Source organism: Thamnophis elegans, chromosome 2, assembly GCF_009769535.1.
Source record: "Thamnophis elegans isolate rThaEle1 chromosome 2, rThaEle1.pri, whole genome shotgun sequence".
Classification (NCBI taxonomy): Eukaryota; Metazoa; Chordata; class Lepidosauria; order Squamata; family Colubridae; genus Thamnophis; species Thamnophis elegans.
Genome location: NC_045542.1, coordinates 112,634,741 through 112,655,588, shown reverse-complemented (window position 1 = coordinate 112,655,588; position 20,848 = coordinate 112,634,741). Strand labels below are relative to the sequence as shown.

Sequence of the window (20,848 nt, the reverse complement as noted above, 5' to 3'; positions counted from 1 at the left end):
TCCACTGATTAATTGTTCTAACTGTCAGGAAAAATTGTTTTAGCTGTCAGGAAAATATTCTATAATCTATCATTCTTAGCCAAGATCAGACTGGAATAACTGTGAAAACAGAGATGAATCACTTCTAACAGTTACGCAGCTCATTCAATGTCTTTTACTGAATAATGAACATCCAAATATTTTTACAACAGTATCACACGGAGTAAATAAAGATTAAAGTTGAATTACAAAATCTCAAATTGAGCTCGTCTTTCTGTTTATGCTAACTGTTTTTCCTACCTGGTTGAAAGTGTTAATCCCTGCAAGCATAAATTGCATATATATATTAGCACTCAACCTCATGATAGGCAGTGAATCCAGAAAGCTCTATTTCTGATAACTGTCGACCAAAACACATTCCTACCAGGCTTACAAATCCCTTAGCACATACTGTGAAATCTCTCTTATTTGTATGTCTCTGTGAATTTTTTCTAAAGAAAGAATAGTGGACTTTGATCTCTGACTGAGCCTGCAATTCTAAGTATATTTATCAGGAAACAAGCCTGACTAAACATAGTGTGACTTTCTACCAAGTAAGATGCAACAGAGAGGCTTACACATAAATAAATCCGTTTCTCCACAGATTCTGAGCAGAGAGCTAGAAGAGCCTAAGCCAGCCCATATCCAATTCTAATTCATCCAAATATTCCAAAACAAAAAAGAAAATAATGATGACTTTACAACTTTATTGCAAATCAGTAAGATGAAGAAAGACCACACAAATCCTGCAATAGAGTATTATCAATAATAGAAGATTAACTTCAGTGGAATTTGTATATTAAAACTGGCCCATCTCAGGACACAGCATTCGGCAATGCCAAAAATAGCAATACTGCTGCAGCAAATGTGTAAAAACATTTTGTCATGTAGGACAACCTGTGTCACTAGTTGTATTCATCAGTTGACAAAGTGTGCCGTTTTCATAGAAGATAGCAAGTGCTTAATTTTCTCTTACTTATCAATGGTTATCACACAATGGTATTTTAAGTGGCAGTGTTTGTGAGAATTAAAAGAGATATCGGCACAATTTCACAGGCACTCTAGATTGTGTTTTGGGAAACATGGATTAGCAGAGGCAAAAATGAAAAAAGAAAACCCCAAATCAAGCAAGCCAATAAATAATCTTATATAACATTAAGGTTTTAATTTAGATGGATGCTAAGGTATTCTGAGATATCACATCTAGTCTACTAGCTACTCCGCAACATGTCCCATGAATATTAACATCTTTCTTGGTTATAGGATGCTATTTGATATGCAGCACAAAGTACTGCTTTAAGATGTCATTAACAATAAGTCATAAGGACAGTAGATACTTAATCAGGAGGAAAGAACATCTCTGCAGACTATGTTTCTAGTGTGAACACTCTGATAGCTTGACATGTTTGTCTCTAAAATTAGCTGAGGAAGTAGATGAAATGATTCTTCCCTTTTGCAAGTTCTATGTACTCTTATATCCAGAATATCAATTTTTTATCACTTCCACAAAATATCACTATCCTATTTCAATTGTTCTATAGCTATCATTTATTTCTAAAGGAAGATTGAAAATATAAGGGATTTTCCAGCAGCCCAGTTCTGCCTTCTTTTAATATATCTATGGATCTAATTGCTCAAAAGTATCAGTGAAGACACAGAAAGTCCCAACAGAAGAATTCTAGAGTGGCGCAAGAATAAGATGGCATGTCAAGGATGTATAATTTGATATAATGCTGTCCTGTCTAGAAATTGATGTGTGTTTAAAGACATTCCAAATGCACTATTACATAGCACATTTCTACACAGTATTTACAGGTATCAGTAAGAATTAATTAACAACCAAAATGCATCCTGACATTTTTAATTGTAGTAACCATATGCAATGATACAGTATACATGTCTCAATCCTGCATGTAAATACATAAATGTGCATCTTTCCCTAACACTGGGGAGTTTAAATGGGATCTACTACTACAAATAAGATAAAGAAATTGTTCTCAGTCATGCAGTGTGTCCCTGGAGCTCACTAGATGAATCCCAAAAGACACAGGTCTGTGAAAGCTCAAACCAATCCTCTTTTCTATACTTTTGGAATGTCTAAAAGGTATGGTGGGAGATAAAGTATAGATAGCAAAATGTTATATTCCTTCTGCCAGGAAAACTTAAGCTTCTACTTTATGTTACCTAATATATTCCATACTGTAAACATGCTATAAATCAAATAATACGACATAATTGTCATGAACAGGGTAATTCCAATTCCTAGCCATTCTTTTGTGGCTGACTTTTAGAATAAAAATTAAAAAGGTAACAGTTGGTCTGACATCTAAATCACAATATGAGTTAATAAATATATTTAAATTACAAACTTTATCTCTTGAATGAATGTCAATACTATAGACACTGCATGCCTCTCCTAATTAGTGGAATATGGACAACAGTCTTTTGGCTTGTAAGATATTATTTAGATTAAATATTTGTGTTTGCACAAAAGAGTATTAACATGCTTGAATAAAACTGGACTTTGGTTGTGCTTCCGGCCTATTGGTCAAAATCAACCAATAGAGTCCTACTGTAAGCAGAGAATGTAACCATGTGGCATGGATGCAGCTAAGGCTGGTATTCTAGATTCTAGTCTAGACTGTACTTTTGTCTTTTACAAATGAACATGAAAGCTTTTATAAACCAACTCTAGGATAATAGTGGAGGTCAGCATCTGGGGGCCATCTGGTGACAGTCGCAGCAAATGAAAAATTACAGGTTGAATATAAAAGGAATAAATAAGAAGGGGCATGAGTTTAGAGGTGGAATAAAGAAAAAGACAGGCTTTGTGTCTTTTAAGAATAAGAGAAAGGGAAGGTTGCAACAGGTCCAAAACAAAGAAGATAATTGGGGAGATAACGATGAATTCATGCAGAGAAAGTAAATTTAGGTTTAATATGGTGGAATTAGCATCATCTAGATCCCTGTTGGCGAACCTGTGGCACACAGAGCCATATTTACTGGCACCGCAACCCTCCGCAGCCCTTAGCTCTGATTTTCAGCCTTCCAGAGGACCAGGGGAGGTTGTTTTTCCCCTCCCCAGACTTCAGGAAAATCTCCGGAGCCCAGGGAGAGTGAAAAAGAGGCCCAACGGATCAATCGGAAGTTCATTCTGTTGCCTACACAAGCAAGAATCAATTGGTTGATGACTGAAAGAAAGATAAAATGTAGGCTTATTTTGGTAGAAATAAATAATGGCTGTGGAAAAAGGGATAGACAAGGAGTTTTTACCAGAGAGAATGGAATTAAAAATAAATGTAATAAAATGATTTAAAATAAAATCAAAGCGAGGGAATGTGGGACACTTCTGAGATTTGTATACTAAGGTTAATATCTGAGAAAAAATGGATGAAAAGAAAGTAATAAATGTGAGAATTCTGAAGAATGATCTGCATTGTTCTTGATAGAACTGGAGAAGAGTTAATATACAAATGGGATTTGCTAATGGAATGGCTATGCTACTTAGTTAACATATTTATAATGAGGGTATTTGTACCTGATAATTAGGAGAATACTGTCATTGTTTCATTATACAAAGGGAAATATAGCAAGAGAGAATGCAAAAACTGCAGGAGTAATAATATCTTACTCCTACTCCTAGGAAAGAATTTGGCAACATACTGGTGGATAGAGTTTGAGAAATCAGCAAAATTTGAAAAAATGCTGGACAGGGAGTGTGCTGAACACATTTCGGAAGGACATATAAATCTGAGAAAGTTGATTGTATTTAATCACCTTCTGCCTGATATTCTTCAAACATCTTAAATTCTCAACAACTTTATACAACAAGTACTCCCCAAAGTGTCTGTGGAGGTTCTCAGTCATCCAGGTCATGGTTGTCCTAAAGGTGCTTTTTCAAGAGGCAAATGGAATTTCTGTTCAGCTCTGGGGAAAGCTGAAGAAGAGAACATGCATCAAAGGAATGTTCTGCACTGGACTTCTCGGGGCAAAGAGAGATGCAGGATGGGGAAGTATAGCATGGAAGCAAAAATGGGGATCAGGATCTAGGATACTTGCTGAGATAAGTCATAGCAATGTTGGAAACACGAGGTTTTCCAGAGAATGGGATGCTGTGGAGAAAAGGAATTCTTGCACTGAGTACCAAAGGTGCTTTTTCAAGAGGCAACTGGGTTTTCTGTTCAGCTTTGAAAAAAGCTGAAAAAGATTCTTGGAGGAGAAGTGAAAGGGCTTCAAAGGAAAACAGTTGCCTCTTGAAAAAGCACCTCTGGTATCCCCCAAAGCCATGATGATTAAGTATTCCAGAATTGCTGTCCCAACGTATTTGGAGGAAGTCAATTAGAGAAGGTTTTTGTAAATCATTTTTACAACACAGAATATTCTTTTATCAGGGATCTTTAAACTGAGGAGCTTTGACATACTATTTCGTTTGCCTTCTCCGTCACCTTCCTCTTCATTCTCTGGGTCAATGTCTTCTGCTTGGGTAATCCAATCCAAGTAACCTTTGAGGTCTTCTTCTAGCTGTTGTTTCTCACGTAGCTTTTGAAAATCTCCCCTGGCCTTGGCTTTTTCTCTTTCCTTGGAAAATTCTCTATGGATGCAGATAAAACACGAGACATACTGATTTACGAAGCTACGTAGTCTTTCAACAATAACAAAATTCAAACCCCCATATTTTTTCTTTATTTTTCCTTGAAAAGATTATATCAATGAAGAAAATTAACAAAAATACAAACACTTTCCACACATCACATAGCAATTCACATCACTTGCCATGCTACATTCCTTGTGCCTTATACTTTTAAGGACTCATAACAGCAGGCATTCCAAACCTTCATCGGACAGACTTGCCCTGGCATCATTCTGGATCTCCTCTGAAGTAGACTGGACGTAATGCTTCCTTTCATCTTCTTAAATATAATTTAGGGTCTCAGGTGGCCCTGCCAGCTATTTTATTTATTTGTTTTGTCTAGTTTATATAGCCTCCCATTTCTCCTGAAGTATACCTGGGCAGCAGCATATGATATAACATACTACTAAAATATAGTGCAAAACAAATTAAAAACAACACAATAAACAGGCAAAAACAAAACCACAAGCAGGAGAATATTACACATAATGCAGCCAACATGCAGGTTCCCTAATACCAGAGGTCCCCATGCTTGTTTTAAGGGCTTTTTGGAAAGCAATGAGGATTGGGGCTACCCTCCCCTTAACAGGGAGGATGCTCCAGGTGGTAGATGCCAACAGCAGAAAAGGCTTGCCTTAGGGTCCCGTCACTGCAGATGGGACCCACAGCATGTCTCTCCTGCCAGACCTAGTGAGACAGGTAAATGTAATTGGGAAAAGGCAGTTCCTCTGATACCTGGGTGCATGCCATATAGGGCTTTAGAGGTCAAAACCAGCACCCTGAATTGTACCCAGAAGCAAACTGGTAACCCATGCAGCTCATGAAGCAGAGGTATAATGTGTGTACATAACTGCCTGCGCTCTTGCCTTTTGCACCAGATGAAGCTTTCCAGATGTTCTCCAGGGCCAGCCCCATGTAGAAGTATAGCACCACTGTTTGGTGAGTCAGATTTCAAAGGTTTCTAGTTCCAAATCTAAGTAAATACTTTCCAGGCACAAAATTGCTGTACCTGTCTGAGTTTGGTAGGTGTTTTTATTCATTGCCCAAAGAACATCAGATTAACAAAATAAGGAATATATAAAAATGTCCTCAAATAGCACACTGAGATGGTAATATTTGGTCCTAATACCTGTATTGGTTGTACAACACCAAAGATCAACGTTGTTGGACTCAGAATCACATCTTCTCAGTAGCAGCCCCTGCCCCCTGTCCTTACCCTCTCCGAGATACAGGTGGCTCAAACCGTATTAGTCTTTTCACAAGATACTGAAGACTTGGCTGTTTCTCCAGGGATTTGGGTCAGATAGTTAGATGACCTCTGTGTTTATTTATTTATTTTATTTTTTGGTATATGTGTGAATGGTGCTATTTGTTTTTGAGTGCCTAGGGTTATATGTTGTGGGCTTTTCTGTGTTTCTAATACTTGTTAGCCGCAGAGAGACAACTGCATGAAACGGGTACCTATAAAAAGACATACAAGTGAATGCATAAAATGTTGGTTTTATTTTTATTTTTGTTAGACTCTTTGTGTTAGAGAATGGCAAGCTCTTATGTTCTCTTCCTATTTATCCTTAGCTCTGTTGAGAAAAGGAATGCTGTCAAAGTGACTTCGTTTGCTTTTGCCCGGAAACTGAAACTGACAGTTCATTGCCATTTTCTATTTAGTGCATCATTATTTAAATGCCTTTTTCTCTTAATCCTGTGTGTGCTATGCTGCAGCTGTTTTTAGGGATGTATCCACATAATTAACAGCAGTTTCTTAATAGAGGAATCCAAGGGCACCCACAGTAAGAACAACACGGCTGTAGGAATTGCCAGGAATATATATCCCTACAAACCCATTACTTTCCCATATAGAAGGTTGTTCAGGGACATGCCAGAACATTAGTCTCTTGCTGTCCTCAAGCAGGACAATAAATTCAGGTTATAGATATAAATGTATGTTTGAAAAGTGTGTTCCCATGACTACCCAGAAAAATAGCGGTGCTTCCAGTAGAATCTGTCTTCACAGAAAGCATCCTCTGGTGGTTAGCACAGTTCCCGAGGAGCAGATTATCCCACCTCATTAAAAAAAAAAAAAAAGGTCTTCCACTTGGTAAATAAGAAATGATTCTCTTACTGCTTCAAATATTTTATGTTAACAATATAATAACCCCTGAATGGTTGACATTTTAAATGTGCCATTTTAAAAATGAACCTGTGTAACAAAAACAACCACTATTTCTATATAATTCATTCCTGCTCTACAAGGGGGCTGATTTTATAATATGAAGGCAACAAATCCACTGGATGATGACTCACATTTTGAGCTGCTGCCTTAAATGTGCCCAGAATCAAGGTTGTGGTATTGACTAAACCAAAAATTCAACAGGAAAGCAATAAATAAAACAACTCTGAAAATCAAATCAAGCGTGATTAAAAAATACTAGTTTCCCATTGCTTGTTTTTGGAAAGAAATATTCTGTTTAATGTTGAGAATGAATTTTTGGTTGAGAGCCCTGGTTACATTTTTCATATTTTTGTAAACAGAATAACCTCCAATGATCTAGCTTTATGGTTTGCTTAACTTTAGTTTTCTGGGTTGTATGGACCTAACCATTGTGTTTTATAAACTAACATCATCAATCATTTTAGCCGCTGTCTATCCACTGCTGGATGAAGGCCTCTTCCACATATTTCCAACCAATACGTTCCCGAGTTTTCTTTTGTCAATTGGGCTCACTTTATAAATTATACAACATACTGTAGTTTAGGATATTGTATGAATCACCCCAATTATGGGGATTTTTGTGGAATATAGACTGTTAATAGGTTTTCAAGAGCAAAAGATCACTCATTTATTAAACCTTTGAAAATGGAAATAGTCAAGGAACATTGCTCTTTTCTAGAATGTGCTTTGCTGAAGCTGCTTTATGTTAGCTATAAAAGAATTGCTCTCGTGGTCTGTGGGCTTGTGCGATTCACAGCCAGACATCTTTGATGCATTTTGTCTATACAGATTTGCATAGCCAAAGAGTTTCTGAAAACTGAGGAAAGCCCACATTTTCTGTAAATAAACAATAATAAACTATAATGGATGAAGAGGAAGAAAAAAGAAGCAGTGCTTCAATTTAGTCTTCAAGGAGAATTTCAATCACATTTGCTTTATACTATTCTTGAATGTAAATATTTTAAACCTCTTTGTACAAGGGAAGAAAATCCTGTTTCTCCAGAGTTCTGAGCTTCATTCAAACAAGGCTACTTGTCAAATTACTGTTAAGAAATACAAGTGATACCCCACTTGAATTTTCTTTTCCCCATCAACAGATGGATGAAATAGACACACTTAAAGTGAGTAAGAAGGTGAGAAGATTAAATGTTTTCACAGCTTGTTCAATAAACCATGATTAAGAAACTATAATTTTGCACATGTGGATTCCAGTTTTTAAAAAGCTATCTGAACAATACATAATGCCAAAGTTCATAGAATAATTATAATTAGGTGCTTGTGTGTTCAGTTATAGAAACCACCCCATTAGATTAACACCGGAAGCCTAAAACAGCTTTAAATATAGATTCATTTAATTAGATCTTTAAACTTTTGTAATTGCAAACAGTGTGAATCCTATTCTGAAACGATAATAAATTACAGTGGTTAAAATGTTTTTCAGCAATCAATTATTCAACTTCAATCAACTGCACCCATTAATCAACTGTAATGTATACTGCAAGGTTCCTTTTTAATGGATTTAGTGGTCAGCAAGGACCCCTTCTCACGCTTACAATTGTATTAAAATGTTTTGCTTTCCTTTACTGCCTGCATTTGTGTTATGGTTGGCTGAGTGTTAAATTGTAAACTGGCATGTCTATGTTCACAACTTATCCTAATTGCAAACACTCTGGATGTTTTTGAGGAAATGATTCACTTCTTTCTGTAAATTGTGCCTGGCATTTTGAAAGTAAGAGAGATAGAATTCCAAAATATTCCCCAGTTATTTGGAATGTTAAATAAGGGCAAATGTCCTGATACTTTCTCATGTGGTGATTGTTATTCAGAAGGTACTTTGTCTGGAGCTGTACTGATAACTGACTAAAATTAAAGCATGCACACATATAATATTTTCAACAATACAAATATATTAGATAAGTTTGCATTAATATTATATTCTTAAACTGACCTAGCAAGTCAAAGAATGTAAAGTTTGAGGCAAATAAAATCCATATAAAGGAGAACAGATGGAGGAAACGTTTAATCTGAAATACAATTGAGGAGTGATACCTGGTGGACAGCAGTGATTGAAGTAAAGTCTTTCTAGTTCTGGGGTGTCAAACTCGCATTATTGTGACAGCGTCCCATGATGTATCAGGACTCCCCCCCCCTTTACTAAACCAGGCGTGTGATGCATGTGAGTTTGACAGCCCTGTTCTAGTTCCTTAACTCAAAGTTTGGCAACCTGATGCCTTCAAATATTTAGGGTTGTAACTCTCACATGACTAGCCAGCATAACTAATGGTCAGATTTACCCTGTTTCCCTGAAAATAAGATTTCCCTGGATAATAAGCAGAATCGGGCTTTTAAGCGCAAGCGCTAAAATAAGCCCTCCCTCAAAAATAGGCCCTCCCCGAAAATATTGCACCACAGCAGCAGCCATGAGGTGACCACGCCTGCCGCCTCCTGCACCTCAAAAATAATAAGGCCTCCCTGAAAATAAGGCCAAGAGCTTATTTCAGGGGTCAAAATAAACTAAGACCCTGTCTTATTTTCAAGGAAAAACGGTAGTATGCGTTAACATTAAAATAGGTAAGCATCAGTTGCCTACATCTAACTTAATCTTATGAGTTAACTAGAAATTAATTAAGATAGTCTTATTCACTAAGAGATCTATCAACTGCCACCATAATTTTAAAAAAATCAACGATATCGAACTATCTCTGTTAATGCATGGGCCCAATACAGTTATGATAGAGGTCGGACAGCGAGCTCTTCACTTAGACCTGTAGAGTGGCCAATCCAAAGTTTTAAATTGTTTTAATGGAAGTATCTGTTATAAACGTTTCGCTGTTCCTATAGAAGGGAACTTTACATTAGCAAAGTTTAATGCTGAAAAGGTTTGGACAGCAAATTCAGAAACATCCCATATTTGGAGCCTATGCTTAGATAAAGGCACAAAGAGAGCCTGGCATGTTTTACTTAGTGCTTTGGATTAATATTTTCCATCTTTGCTAAATATACAAGTAGAGGTTGTGCACTTTTTACTAACAGATCCATCTGCTGAAATGTCTATGAAAGTTGCTAAATGCTGTTCGGTTGTAACTGCCACCAGAAGCTGCAGGGTTTGTGTCATAATTAGGCATGCTTGCTTTGCCTATTTATTGTGGGTTTAGAAGTTAGAAAGTTTATAATATATACTACCTGCTCTATCTTCCTAGCCTGCCAATGTCTTACTTTGTTTATGATTTCATACTGTATCTGTGTATACTTTTGGCCTATGAATATAAAATTAATTCTACATGTAACTGTCCTTCAAGAGCATTCCTAAACCTCAAAAAGTTTCTGCTCACCTGGAATGCAGAGTCCATTTAATGTCACTGCTAAGTGACCATATTGGCTCCCTATGGGTTCTGGGTGTAATTCAAGATCTGCTTGCGTTTACTTGTAGGACAGCCTCTCTGCAATAGTTTCTGACTGTTCCACCAGATCTGGCAGAGGGGGCATGCAGTAGATTCCCTCAGTGACACAGTATCATCTGGTAGGTCCTAGAAGCATTTCTTCTGTCATAGTACCTGCCTTACTGAATAGCCTCCCTCCAGAGATATGGATGGCCTCAACCCTATAGGCTTTTCAGAAGACTGTGAAGAGGTGACTGTTCCTCAGGTGGTGGGGGCTAGGCCATTAGTTCTGAAAATCTGGCTGTCAACCCTGAAACTGACCTGGCTGAAGCCATCTTGGAGCTTCAGTGCTGCCACATTGGAGCAAGGGATAGGGAGGGGGAAATAGAGACAGCCAGGGTTGTGTAGTCAAAATAAAATTCCTTTGCCTGGGAACCAAGGACGTTTTCACACCTGGCTGGAGGAAGGAGGAGTGATGTCACCAGACCAGCAGACACTGCTGTGATTGGTAACTGATAGTTTGGGATTGGGGGAAAAAACTTTTAATTAGGTGAAAACCAAGGGACCCTTTAGAGTTGGTTTTCACAGGACATGTGACAATTTGATATTTCCAATAAAGCTATTCTTTGAGGAATCCAACTGCTCTGGAGTTTTGTTTGAAATGGATCTATTACTTGGAACTCTGACACTGGCATGGATGTATGTTATGATGCCTATTGGGATTTCTATTGCACAGAAGAGTTGTGTGTGTGTGTGTTATGGGTTTTCCTTTAGTCTTTAAGATTGATGTATTTTGTTTTGTTTGCTGCACAAAGTTTCACTGGATCAAAGGGTAGGCATTATATCTTTGATTAATAAATAAATAATATTAACATCAGAAAAGGGTTAGTTTTCCTCCATCTCCCTCAGTCAGCTTGTGCCATGCCTTCTCTCTAGTTATAAATATAACCCTTCAGATTATTTTGTGCAAACAGGAACCACTGGGAACATAGAGAATGTGACCAATGCAGACTAGAGGAGATTAGCATTTTGGCTCAGTGTCTATTTCAGTGTATGGTCACCTAAGTGCATCTATCCTACAGAAAAAACTTGTTACTGTTGGAAAATTATAATAATAAATGGAATGTGATTCTTACTTTCCACAACACTCAGGATAATTTGACAAAAATATATTTTGTATTAAAATTGATTCATTGGCTATGATTCTGTTTAAGAATATTCTTCCGTATCTGATGCTTATAATACATGAAGCCACAAAGGACTTGGGGCTTGTCTGTCTGAAAAAGAGCAAATTCTTCCTTCTGAGCATACTGCTAATTTTTTTAATTGGAGGTGTTTGAGGCTGAAATTTTAAAGAAATATTCTCTGATTGATCACATAATGTTCTCTGTTACTTCTTTACTGAGAGTCAAACTCACTTACATTCAGGTTGGCTGTGTAAGTTGGTTATATATACCATATTATTTGGAGTGTAAGACGCACCTTTTTCTCTCAAAAAGGAGGCTGGTAATCTGAGTGTGACTTATACACTGAATACAGCAATTTTTGCCTCCCAAAACCCTTCCCCCTTCACCAAAATGGCCGTGCATAGCCTTTAGGAGCCTTGTAGAGTGCTCCTGAGGGCTGGGAAGGGCAGAAATGAGCAAAAAACTGCCATTTTTGCTCAATTTCCCCTCCCCCAGCCGTCAGGAGCCTCCTAAAGGCTATGCATACCAAATTGGCCGGTTTTTTGCTTGTTTTGGGGCCCCATTCCCCAGAAGCACTCTACAAGCCTCCTAAAGGCTATTCATGCCCCCCCTTTTTTTAAAAAAATGGGCCCGTTTTCACAAAAAGTTGGCTATTTTGGGAAGGTCTGGACAGTGCAAAAATGTTTTTTAAAAAATTGCCTCTTCAAAACCTTGGTTCGTCTTACACTCCAGTACGTCTTATACTCTGAAAAATACAGCAATTGACTGGATAGTATATTTTAATGGGATTCTTATGTTATTCAACTTTATCTTATTCTCATTAGGAAAAGGCGTAACATAATAAAGGAAATAAATTGTTTAAATGCAATAATAAATTAAAATCAGGACCTTGAAACTATTTCATGAAAACAATGCCAAAAATTGTAAATCAAAGTTAACTAACATGCTGAAAGGAACAGAACTGCTTCTTTAACTATATTCTCTAAGATTAGGAATGAAGTATGAGATAAAAGCCTAATCTTTAACTAATTCAATTCTTTAGAACATCTGGCATTAAAACAATGGCCTTTTGTACAAGATAAGTGAGTTTTAACATTCTAGGTTATGCGAATATTGTCCTGACTCACAGTGGGGTGGCTATTTTATAAAACAATCAATAAATTATGTCTATATTTTAAATGATATTTCTGTCTATTTAGTCAACACTAAGTGGTTCTCCAGGTGTCACCCCTCCTCAATCTTTGTTACTGTATTCTTAAAGGATGATTTTCCATTTCCTAGTCTATAGCCTGATTATTTCCCGATAGTCTTCCGTCCATGTATTATTCAAGATCAATCTTGCTTAGCTTCCAAAATCAGGCAAAGTCAGCCAGGCACCTGCTCTAATTGCTCACAAATGGTAAACAAAATAATGGGTCACATTCAGTTTAACAGTGAATGTCTGCTTCCCAGTTGTGACTTCAGCAGTAGTTGCACAATAAGGTGCAGAAAGAAGATTATGTGCTTTATGGTACATGGTGCTTTATGGTACATGGTGAAACCACTATTTTTGGTTTATATTTTTTTTTATGATTTTATACTACAAGCAGTTTTCCATATGTTAATACACAAACACTACCTTGAGCTTATTTTCTTACCTTATTTTCTCTCAGCCCGAGGAAAGAGAATGCAAAGGCAAACCTTTTCTGAAATTACTGCCAAGAAAACTGCAAGAATGGCACAGGCAGTTGTCAGAAGTCAAAACTGATATGGAAACACCTGCACTAAACCACAGACCCAGAGGATGTGAAAAACTCACTGATTTGGAAACAGAGTGTTTTAAAGAACTCCAAAATGGTCTGTTCCCCTCTGGAATGATATGGTCTCTTCCAAAGGCAAATCTCCAAATTAGAGGGCATTTGAAGTCTCTCAGGTCTCTCTCTAAAATAGAATATTCTTGATCTAACATACAGAAAAAAAAATCCCAGTTATCCCAGTACATGTTCTAGAGGCGATTCAAAATGGACTGGAAGGAGAATGAAATGTCGGAGGTTTTCCGGAATGTTCCATTTTCAAATTGTTAAGTTTTGCACCTGATAGGCAGTCTGCCAGTATTCTAGGTTCTTTTTTCAGTGCAGGAAAGAAACCTTCTGGAACACATGATGGTGAGATGACAACCTTTCCCTTTGGCAATGATGAAATGGCTTGCACTGATAAATTGTTGTGTTTTTTACAACTGACAGACAGGCAAGCTATTTATACTATTCCCTAGATTAAATTTCATGTCTTTAGACAGGATGTTTCCCTCAATGTTGTGGGAGCAGCACACACTTAGAAAAACCAAACAATAGGAACAAATAGAAAGAAAAATGAAGTCCCTGCTAAACTATGTCTTACAGATGATTTACATCATGGGTATCAAACTCGCGGCATCATGTTGCTGTCACATGACATTTTACCCCTTTGTGGAGTTGGGGTGGGGGTGGCCTGTGTGTGATGCATCCAGCCTGCAGGCTGCCAGTTTGACACCTGATTTACATGAAACGTCTGTGTGGTAATGTGAATGTTGCATTGGTGTAGGCAAAGGGAACAACAGCATTATCCAAATTTAAAAATACTACTTACACAGGTAGTTCAGAGTACTCACAACTACAGAGAGTGCAGTAGTGTAATACTGGCAATGTTAGTTTTCACTGAATTGAAGTAGCTGGCAAGCACTGTAAATGTGTCACAGGCAAGTACAATGATAAAATTCAGGCAGTTGGAAAAGCAAACATTCATAAAATGGCATACCAATCCAAGGCACATGCAGAAAAGCCAGCAGTGTGAAACTTAAAACAAATGCACAGACCATTTTACACACTGTGGTGTGAAATGCAAATTTAATTTAACGGCTTACCCACTAAGTACACCAAGTACCAGGTTAAGTACGAAAAATGAGCCCAGAATGATAAGACTAACAAAATAGATCCATGGCCACTCACATCCTATTGCATCATTTACCTGTAAAATGTAAGGAAATACGTTATGATTCAGCCGTTCACTATATAGCAGAGTCCTTTCACAATTGACAGATCACATAGGTATTCAGTGTATTAGCACCATCTGCTCTTTTTAGCAACACAGATTTACCAGCACTCTAGCACTTACTCATGATGTGTACAATTTCACTTTAGTCATGAAAATTACATAACTTTCTATATCCTTATACCATGTGGAAATATACAATTCTAAAAGGGTTGAGAGCTTGTTTTATTTGTTCTGACCTCTAAGTCACTAGTTAATTTCTATTAAATTGTATTTTTCATACCTAATGCTATTTAAATTGATTTACAAGAGATTCTCTTTGTTTTTAGAAAATGGATTTGGTCTTAAGGAAGCTCTGGTCCACCATTTTTTTTTTAATTTGGAAATCTTATTCCCAATTCTTTTGATTTAATCTCCATATTCAACCTATGTGTTCGTGGCAACCGAAATATGGACTCTGCTTCTAGGATGAAAAAGGTTTGTGCTTACCCGCTCAATACACCGAGAACAAGATTTAGAACGAAAAATGACCCAAAGATGACGAGACTGACAAAATACACCCATGGCAATTCAAATCCCATAGCATCATTCATCTGTAAAAAATAAGGTGACCTTGTAGAAACATTTGCTTCCATTTGCAATAGTGATCAGCTGGTGACCAAAACACATGCATGTGAAATAAATACCGTCAGTATTTATAAGAACCAGGCAGGAGGGGAAATGAAGATTAAAACACCCATCATTTTTCTATAACTTCAGATACATATTTAGAAACATCAGGGAAAAATACAAAAACATCAGAACTCCATAAATTTTATATAATAAATTTTACATGCAAAAATGAATAGGCAGAAAGTTTTTACCAGAGAGAAACAGTTAATTGTAGCTCTTGCAAAGCCAAAAAGTGTACAATAGAATTGAGTTCTTAAAATTAAATGCTGGCATAGGGGGAAAAATCTGAACATGGGTAATATCCAACATTTTAGCAAGTGCACTTCTATCAATGTGATCAGACAGTGTGAGACCTGCACAGGTACCAAGGGGATTCCCAATTCTCATATGCAAGATAATACAAGAAGGAACTTTTATTATGAATTAGTACACTCCATCAGTGCAATGACACCACTGAATCCAATTCCAGTTATTTAAATATGAAGTCTCAGTGTTCCAGTTCTTAATGTTTTCTGTGCATCAGTTCAAAATCAGGATATTTCTATCTGTCTCTGTCTCTGTCTGTCTGTCTCTCTCTCTCTCTGTCTCGCACACACACAGACACACACACACACAAACTCACAAACGTTGTCTAAAGGAGAGATCAGAAGATAATGTGGTCAGTTGTGCTGTTTAGACAAAATGTTATCATTCTACCACCAATTCTTTTAATTTGCAAAGATGTATTGTGAAAAAACAAGCACAGAAATTTAAAAAGATTACCAAATGCAGTTTTATAAACAACACCTCAAAACCTTGACTGTATACTCAGATAAATGAGTACAGTATTTAAATTTAATAGTTAGAAACACATTGGTGAAAAGTAAATTGTATGAAATAGATAATTCATCAGGATTATGAATTGTTGATGTTATGGCAACCATTTCATATAATTGAGGTTTATATGATAATAACAGAAAGTAACATTGTTATAATATGTGCATAGATGTTTAATAGTGCTAAGACAGTTCTTGCTATTACAATAGCAAGGAAAGAAAGAAAATTATATACATTTAGGATAGGACACTGAAAATAACCTTAATTTAGTTTTAGGACTAAATCCAAAATCCGATCAGTTCCCTAATCCCCACATAACTTTGCATCTGTTTTTTACATACATACATACATACATACATACATACATACATACATAGTATAAATGCATACAAACAAACACATGCTAGAAAAAAAACACATTCGGGGGGATGGGGTGGTCCGTATGAAAAAGCACTTTGTTTATGTGTGTGCTTAATGAACTGAGGAAAGAAAAAAAGTTAAGAAGTGCAATAACTCAGATTCCAAAAAGTAGAAAGAGAAAGATATATGGAAACATTGCATGGGTAAGAGAAAGCTTTTGTTAATATCTTAAAATATGTTAAAGTAATAAAAATAACATGGTTTGGACAAAACTCAGCAGCACTTTTTCATGTGGCTGTTGACAAAAATAGGATTGCCAACATGATCACCAATGTCTGATGACGTATATGGCACAAGAAGAACAAGAAGAAGAATAAAAAGTACATCTTATAAAACATTTTTAGAAGCCTCGCTTTTCCTCTTTCACAGGAAGGATGCAAGGAACCACAGTATTATTTCTACAGATTTGCTATCTGCAGGAAAAAATTCATGGTTAAAAAAAGGACTTTTAAAGTTTTGCTTTTTGTTTAACTAATTTTCTAATGAAATTTCATCATTAAATTAAATTAATTAAAATCAAAGAATCATGGGATCTCACAGGGCTGGAAGGGTCCTTTTAAATCTGCTAGTCCAAACCCCTGCTCAAGGCAGGAGACCTTATTACATCCCAGACAAATGGCCATCCAATCTTTTCTTGAAGACCCCCTCTATCCTCTCAAGTACTGGAAGTCAGCTATCGTGTCACCCCTACTGGAAGACAGCTATCGTGTCTTTTCATTAGACTAGTTATACCTAATTCCCTTAAATGTTTATCATACACCTTAGCCTCCAGACCCCTTATCATCTTTACTGTTCTTCTCTGCACTCTTTCTAGGCTTTCAGCATCTTTTTTTAAATATGGCGACCAGAACTGATTGTAATATTCCAAGCATGGCCTCACTAGTGTAGTATAAGAGCCAAACTCTCATGTCTCGTGATTTTGATGATATCCCTCTGTTGATGCAGCCTAAGACTGCATTGGCTTTTTTGGCAGCTGCAGCACACTGCTAGCTCATACTCAAATGGTAGTCCAGTAGGACTCCTAGATCATTTTCACAGTTACTACTGTTGAGCCAGGTACCACCTATTCTATACCTGTGCGTTGGGTTTTTCTTCCCTAGGTGTAGGATCTTACTTTCCTCACCACTGAACTGCATCTTGCTGGTTAGGACCCAATGTTCAAGTGTGCCAAGATCCTTCTGAATCCTGAATCTATTTTCCAAAGAGTTGGCAATTCCCCCCCCCCCCCCGGTTTGTTGTCATCTGCAGATTTGTGTGTATCATTCTCAAGATCCTTTCTTATGTCAGTCAATGAATTATTAATGAAAATTGTATTCATTCAAATGGAATTTCTCCTTCTGTGGGACGAGGGAGTTTGTCACTGTCTCATCACACAACTGCATACTGAATGGAGATTTCGACTGGCTTCATACTAGTGCTGGGCTGAGAATTTAGCCCATGTGATGTTGTATTAGTTCTCATTCAATCTGACGAAAAAGAGTTTCCTTTGAAAGAAATTCAGAACTGAGAGTGAACCCAGAAACAGAATTTCTAAGTTCATTCTCAGTTCTGAATTCATTCATTACATTTATAGCCTTCCTTTTATTCAGGAGCTCAAAGCAGCACTCCTAGCATTATGTCCTTCTATTTTCCACACAATACCAACTCTGTGAGGTAGACTGGACCAAGAGAGATGGACTAGCCCAAAGTCACGTCGTGAACTTCCACAAGGCTGATGATGGCTTAGATTACAGATGTTACGGCTCTGAACTCAACAACTCAACTACATACTCCCTCTTTTAGGCCCTAGAAATGTAGTCATTTTCTAAAACATGCTAAACAAGAACAAAACAGTTAAATATTTTGTGAAAATCCCACTATCACATTAAGCTGTAATATATTTATTTTGGCCACAGCATGTTATAAAAGTACTTAACTCTGTTTTCTTAACCCAGATTTAATATTTAGTTAATTATATGAAATGAGCCATTTACTGTAATTGGGAGCTGTCAAAAATATACTGCCTTTCACTGTATAATCATTCCTTTGGGCTCCCAGGCTTTGATTAAATCCCAAAAGAAAACATCAGGAAGGAACTCTACCAGCTGACAATTTTCATTAGCCCTTGGTGTTATCATCAGCACTAAGATATACTTCCTTAAAAATTAGAAATTCTCCAATTTCTCTGACTGCAAATTTGGTGAACACAAAAAGGCCATTTGTAACCAGATATATAGTTCATATGCTAACCTACAGATAGATTACTTGGTTTTGGGTTTGTGTGTTGTGACTTAAGACAATCATACTTTAATGCCATGAATATAACAAGCATGTTCATTTTATCATTTAAGATGGTGAAGCTTTGTCATCTTATGCTTTATTTGCCTTCATTCCATCATCCAAGTCTCTCTTATTCCAGTCTGGATCTAGTAGTGAATGTGAGCTAGGCTACAACAAGTAGCAATGCTAGATGGGGAAGAAGACTCAGATCTTATTTGTAGCTCTAACTTCTGTTAAGAGAAGAAAAGAGAAAGAAAGGTGCATATTCACCTCTCTAGAAGAAGTACCTTATTTTTCGGAGAAAATCTGGGTGCATCTTATACATCGAATACAGCATTTTTTGCCTCCCGAAGCCCCGCCCCTTCACCAAAATGGCCATGCATACCCTTATGGAGGCTTTCAGAGAGCTCCTGGGGGCTGGGGAGGGCAGAAATGAGCAACAAATGGACCTTTCCCCCCCAACTGCACTCTATAAGCCTCCATAAGGCTATGCATGCATTTTTTTTGACAAAAACAGGCCCGTTTTCATGAAAAACAGGCTGTTTTTTGCTTGTTTTTGCCCCCCAGGAGCACTCTGCAAGCCCCTCCCCCAGACTATTCATGCCTATTTGGGGGGGGGATTGGGCCATTTTTGGTGAAAAATGGGCTGTTTTGGGGAGGTTTGCAAAGTGCAAAAACTTTTTTCCCCCTTTGAAAAGCTCTTTAACTGATTGATGAGAATTACATTGGTCAAGTGCTGTGCCAGCAGAAACAAAGTCTTATGTGCTGCAGATTGTCAGCAATTTCCTTCTCCAGCACGTGGATAAGTACACCTGGAAACATCTACCTACGTACCTACCTACTGTCTCTCTCTCTCTCTCTCTCTCTCTCCCCACCTACCTACTGTATTTCTCTATCTCTCTCTCTCTATTTCTCTCTCTCTCTCTATCCCTTTATTTACCTACCTACCTACCTAACTACTATCTCTCTTTCCCTGCCTACCTATTGTATTTCTCTCTTTTTTTCTCCCTCTCTATTCCTCTACCTACTAACTTTTTAAAAAATTTGCCTCTTCAAAACCTTGGTGTATCTTATACTCCGGTGCGTCTTATACTACGAAAAATACAGTAACTTTTATAGACTGGAGATTAAATAAATGAATCTTTCCCTGTTGCTTTTAAAAAGAGACAATATATGTTTCACTTGCTTTTAATTCTAGGGAATGTCTCATTACTTCATATGCAGTAGTGGACTAAATCAGATTGATTAAGACCAACCAATAAGCATTTGTGTTCAGGTTGCCTTCTGTCTCCCTTCTGTCTCTTATCAAACAAATTATCTGAAATTCCTTTGATTATTTGGAATAAGGTCAATTTCTGTCCAAGGCTACCCCACTATTGTGATATTTGGAACTGTGTAAGAGATGCCTACAGTATTTTTACTATATCGCTAATATTTGAGATCTGTCAATACTTTTAAGAAATGTAGACTGTGTGGCAAAAGAGCCAATTGAAAATATTGTTTTTCAACACTAGAAAATGAAATGTACAGCTGATTTGCAGAAAAGGAGTATTAATATGTGCTGCTATAAGTAAATCCCACTATATTTCTGACTAAACATTAATCTTCAACAATTCTCTTGGAACTAACTGCTCTTTCCTGATTCTTTCTGTCAGCAGGAGCAGATGAAAATCCAGAAAAGCTTATTCAATCTTATGCTCCTGGTTTATTAAGGAAGGATCAAGTCAGAGATCCTGGTTAGCTTTTCCCTCAGTAGGAGGAGGCAGTGTGTGCTATTCACACAGATATATGCCAGATTTTATCCATTTCAACTATTGCTTCTTATACCTATATGTTTTAAGTTAAATTGACTTTTTAAGTTAATTGATTTGTAGATTTTTTTTTGTAGGTTTTATTGAACATTTATAGGCCGCCCTTTTCCCTGAGGGGACTCAGGGCGGCTTACAACAATGGGGGAAGGGAGTGCAAGACGAGACATAAAAGAAAAGAAAAACGTGAGTAAAAAAATTAACCATAAAACACAACATTCACTCAACATTCGGGCGGGGTGAGAATAAATCCTATCCCCAGGCCTGACGGGATAGCCAGATCTTAAGGGCTGTGCGGAAGGCCTGGACTGTGGTGAGGGTACGGATCTCCACGGGGAGGTTGTTCCATAGCGTCGGAGCTGCAACTGAGAAGGCTCTCCTCTGCGTAGTCGCCAGTTGGCACTGACTGGCGGATGGAATTCGGAGGAGGCCTACCCTGTGCG

The 20,848-nt window shown here is 37.3% G+C and overlaps 1 protein-coding gene across 3 annotated transcripts in view; it reads right to left on the bottom strand.

Annotated features, from left to right (window-relative positions):
- Positions 1 to 20,848, bottom strand: part of CACNA1D (calcium voltage-gated channel subunit alpha1 D) — a 230,413-nt gene that overhangs the window by 102,892 nt on the left and 106,673 nt on the right. For all 3 annotated transcript variants that reach the window (XM_032211813.1, XM_032211814.1, XM_032211815.1), the window contains exons 7-8: positions 14,920 to 15,023; positions 4,440 to 4,609 (exon numbers count right to left, since the gene is read on the bottom strand). In XM_032211813.1, the coding sequence (XP_032067704.1) occupies positions 4,440 to 4,609; positions 14,920 to 15,023 (274 nt within the window). The remainder of the gene's footprint in view (positions 1 to 4,439; positions 4,610 to 14,919; positions 15,024 to 20,848) is intronic.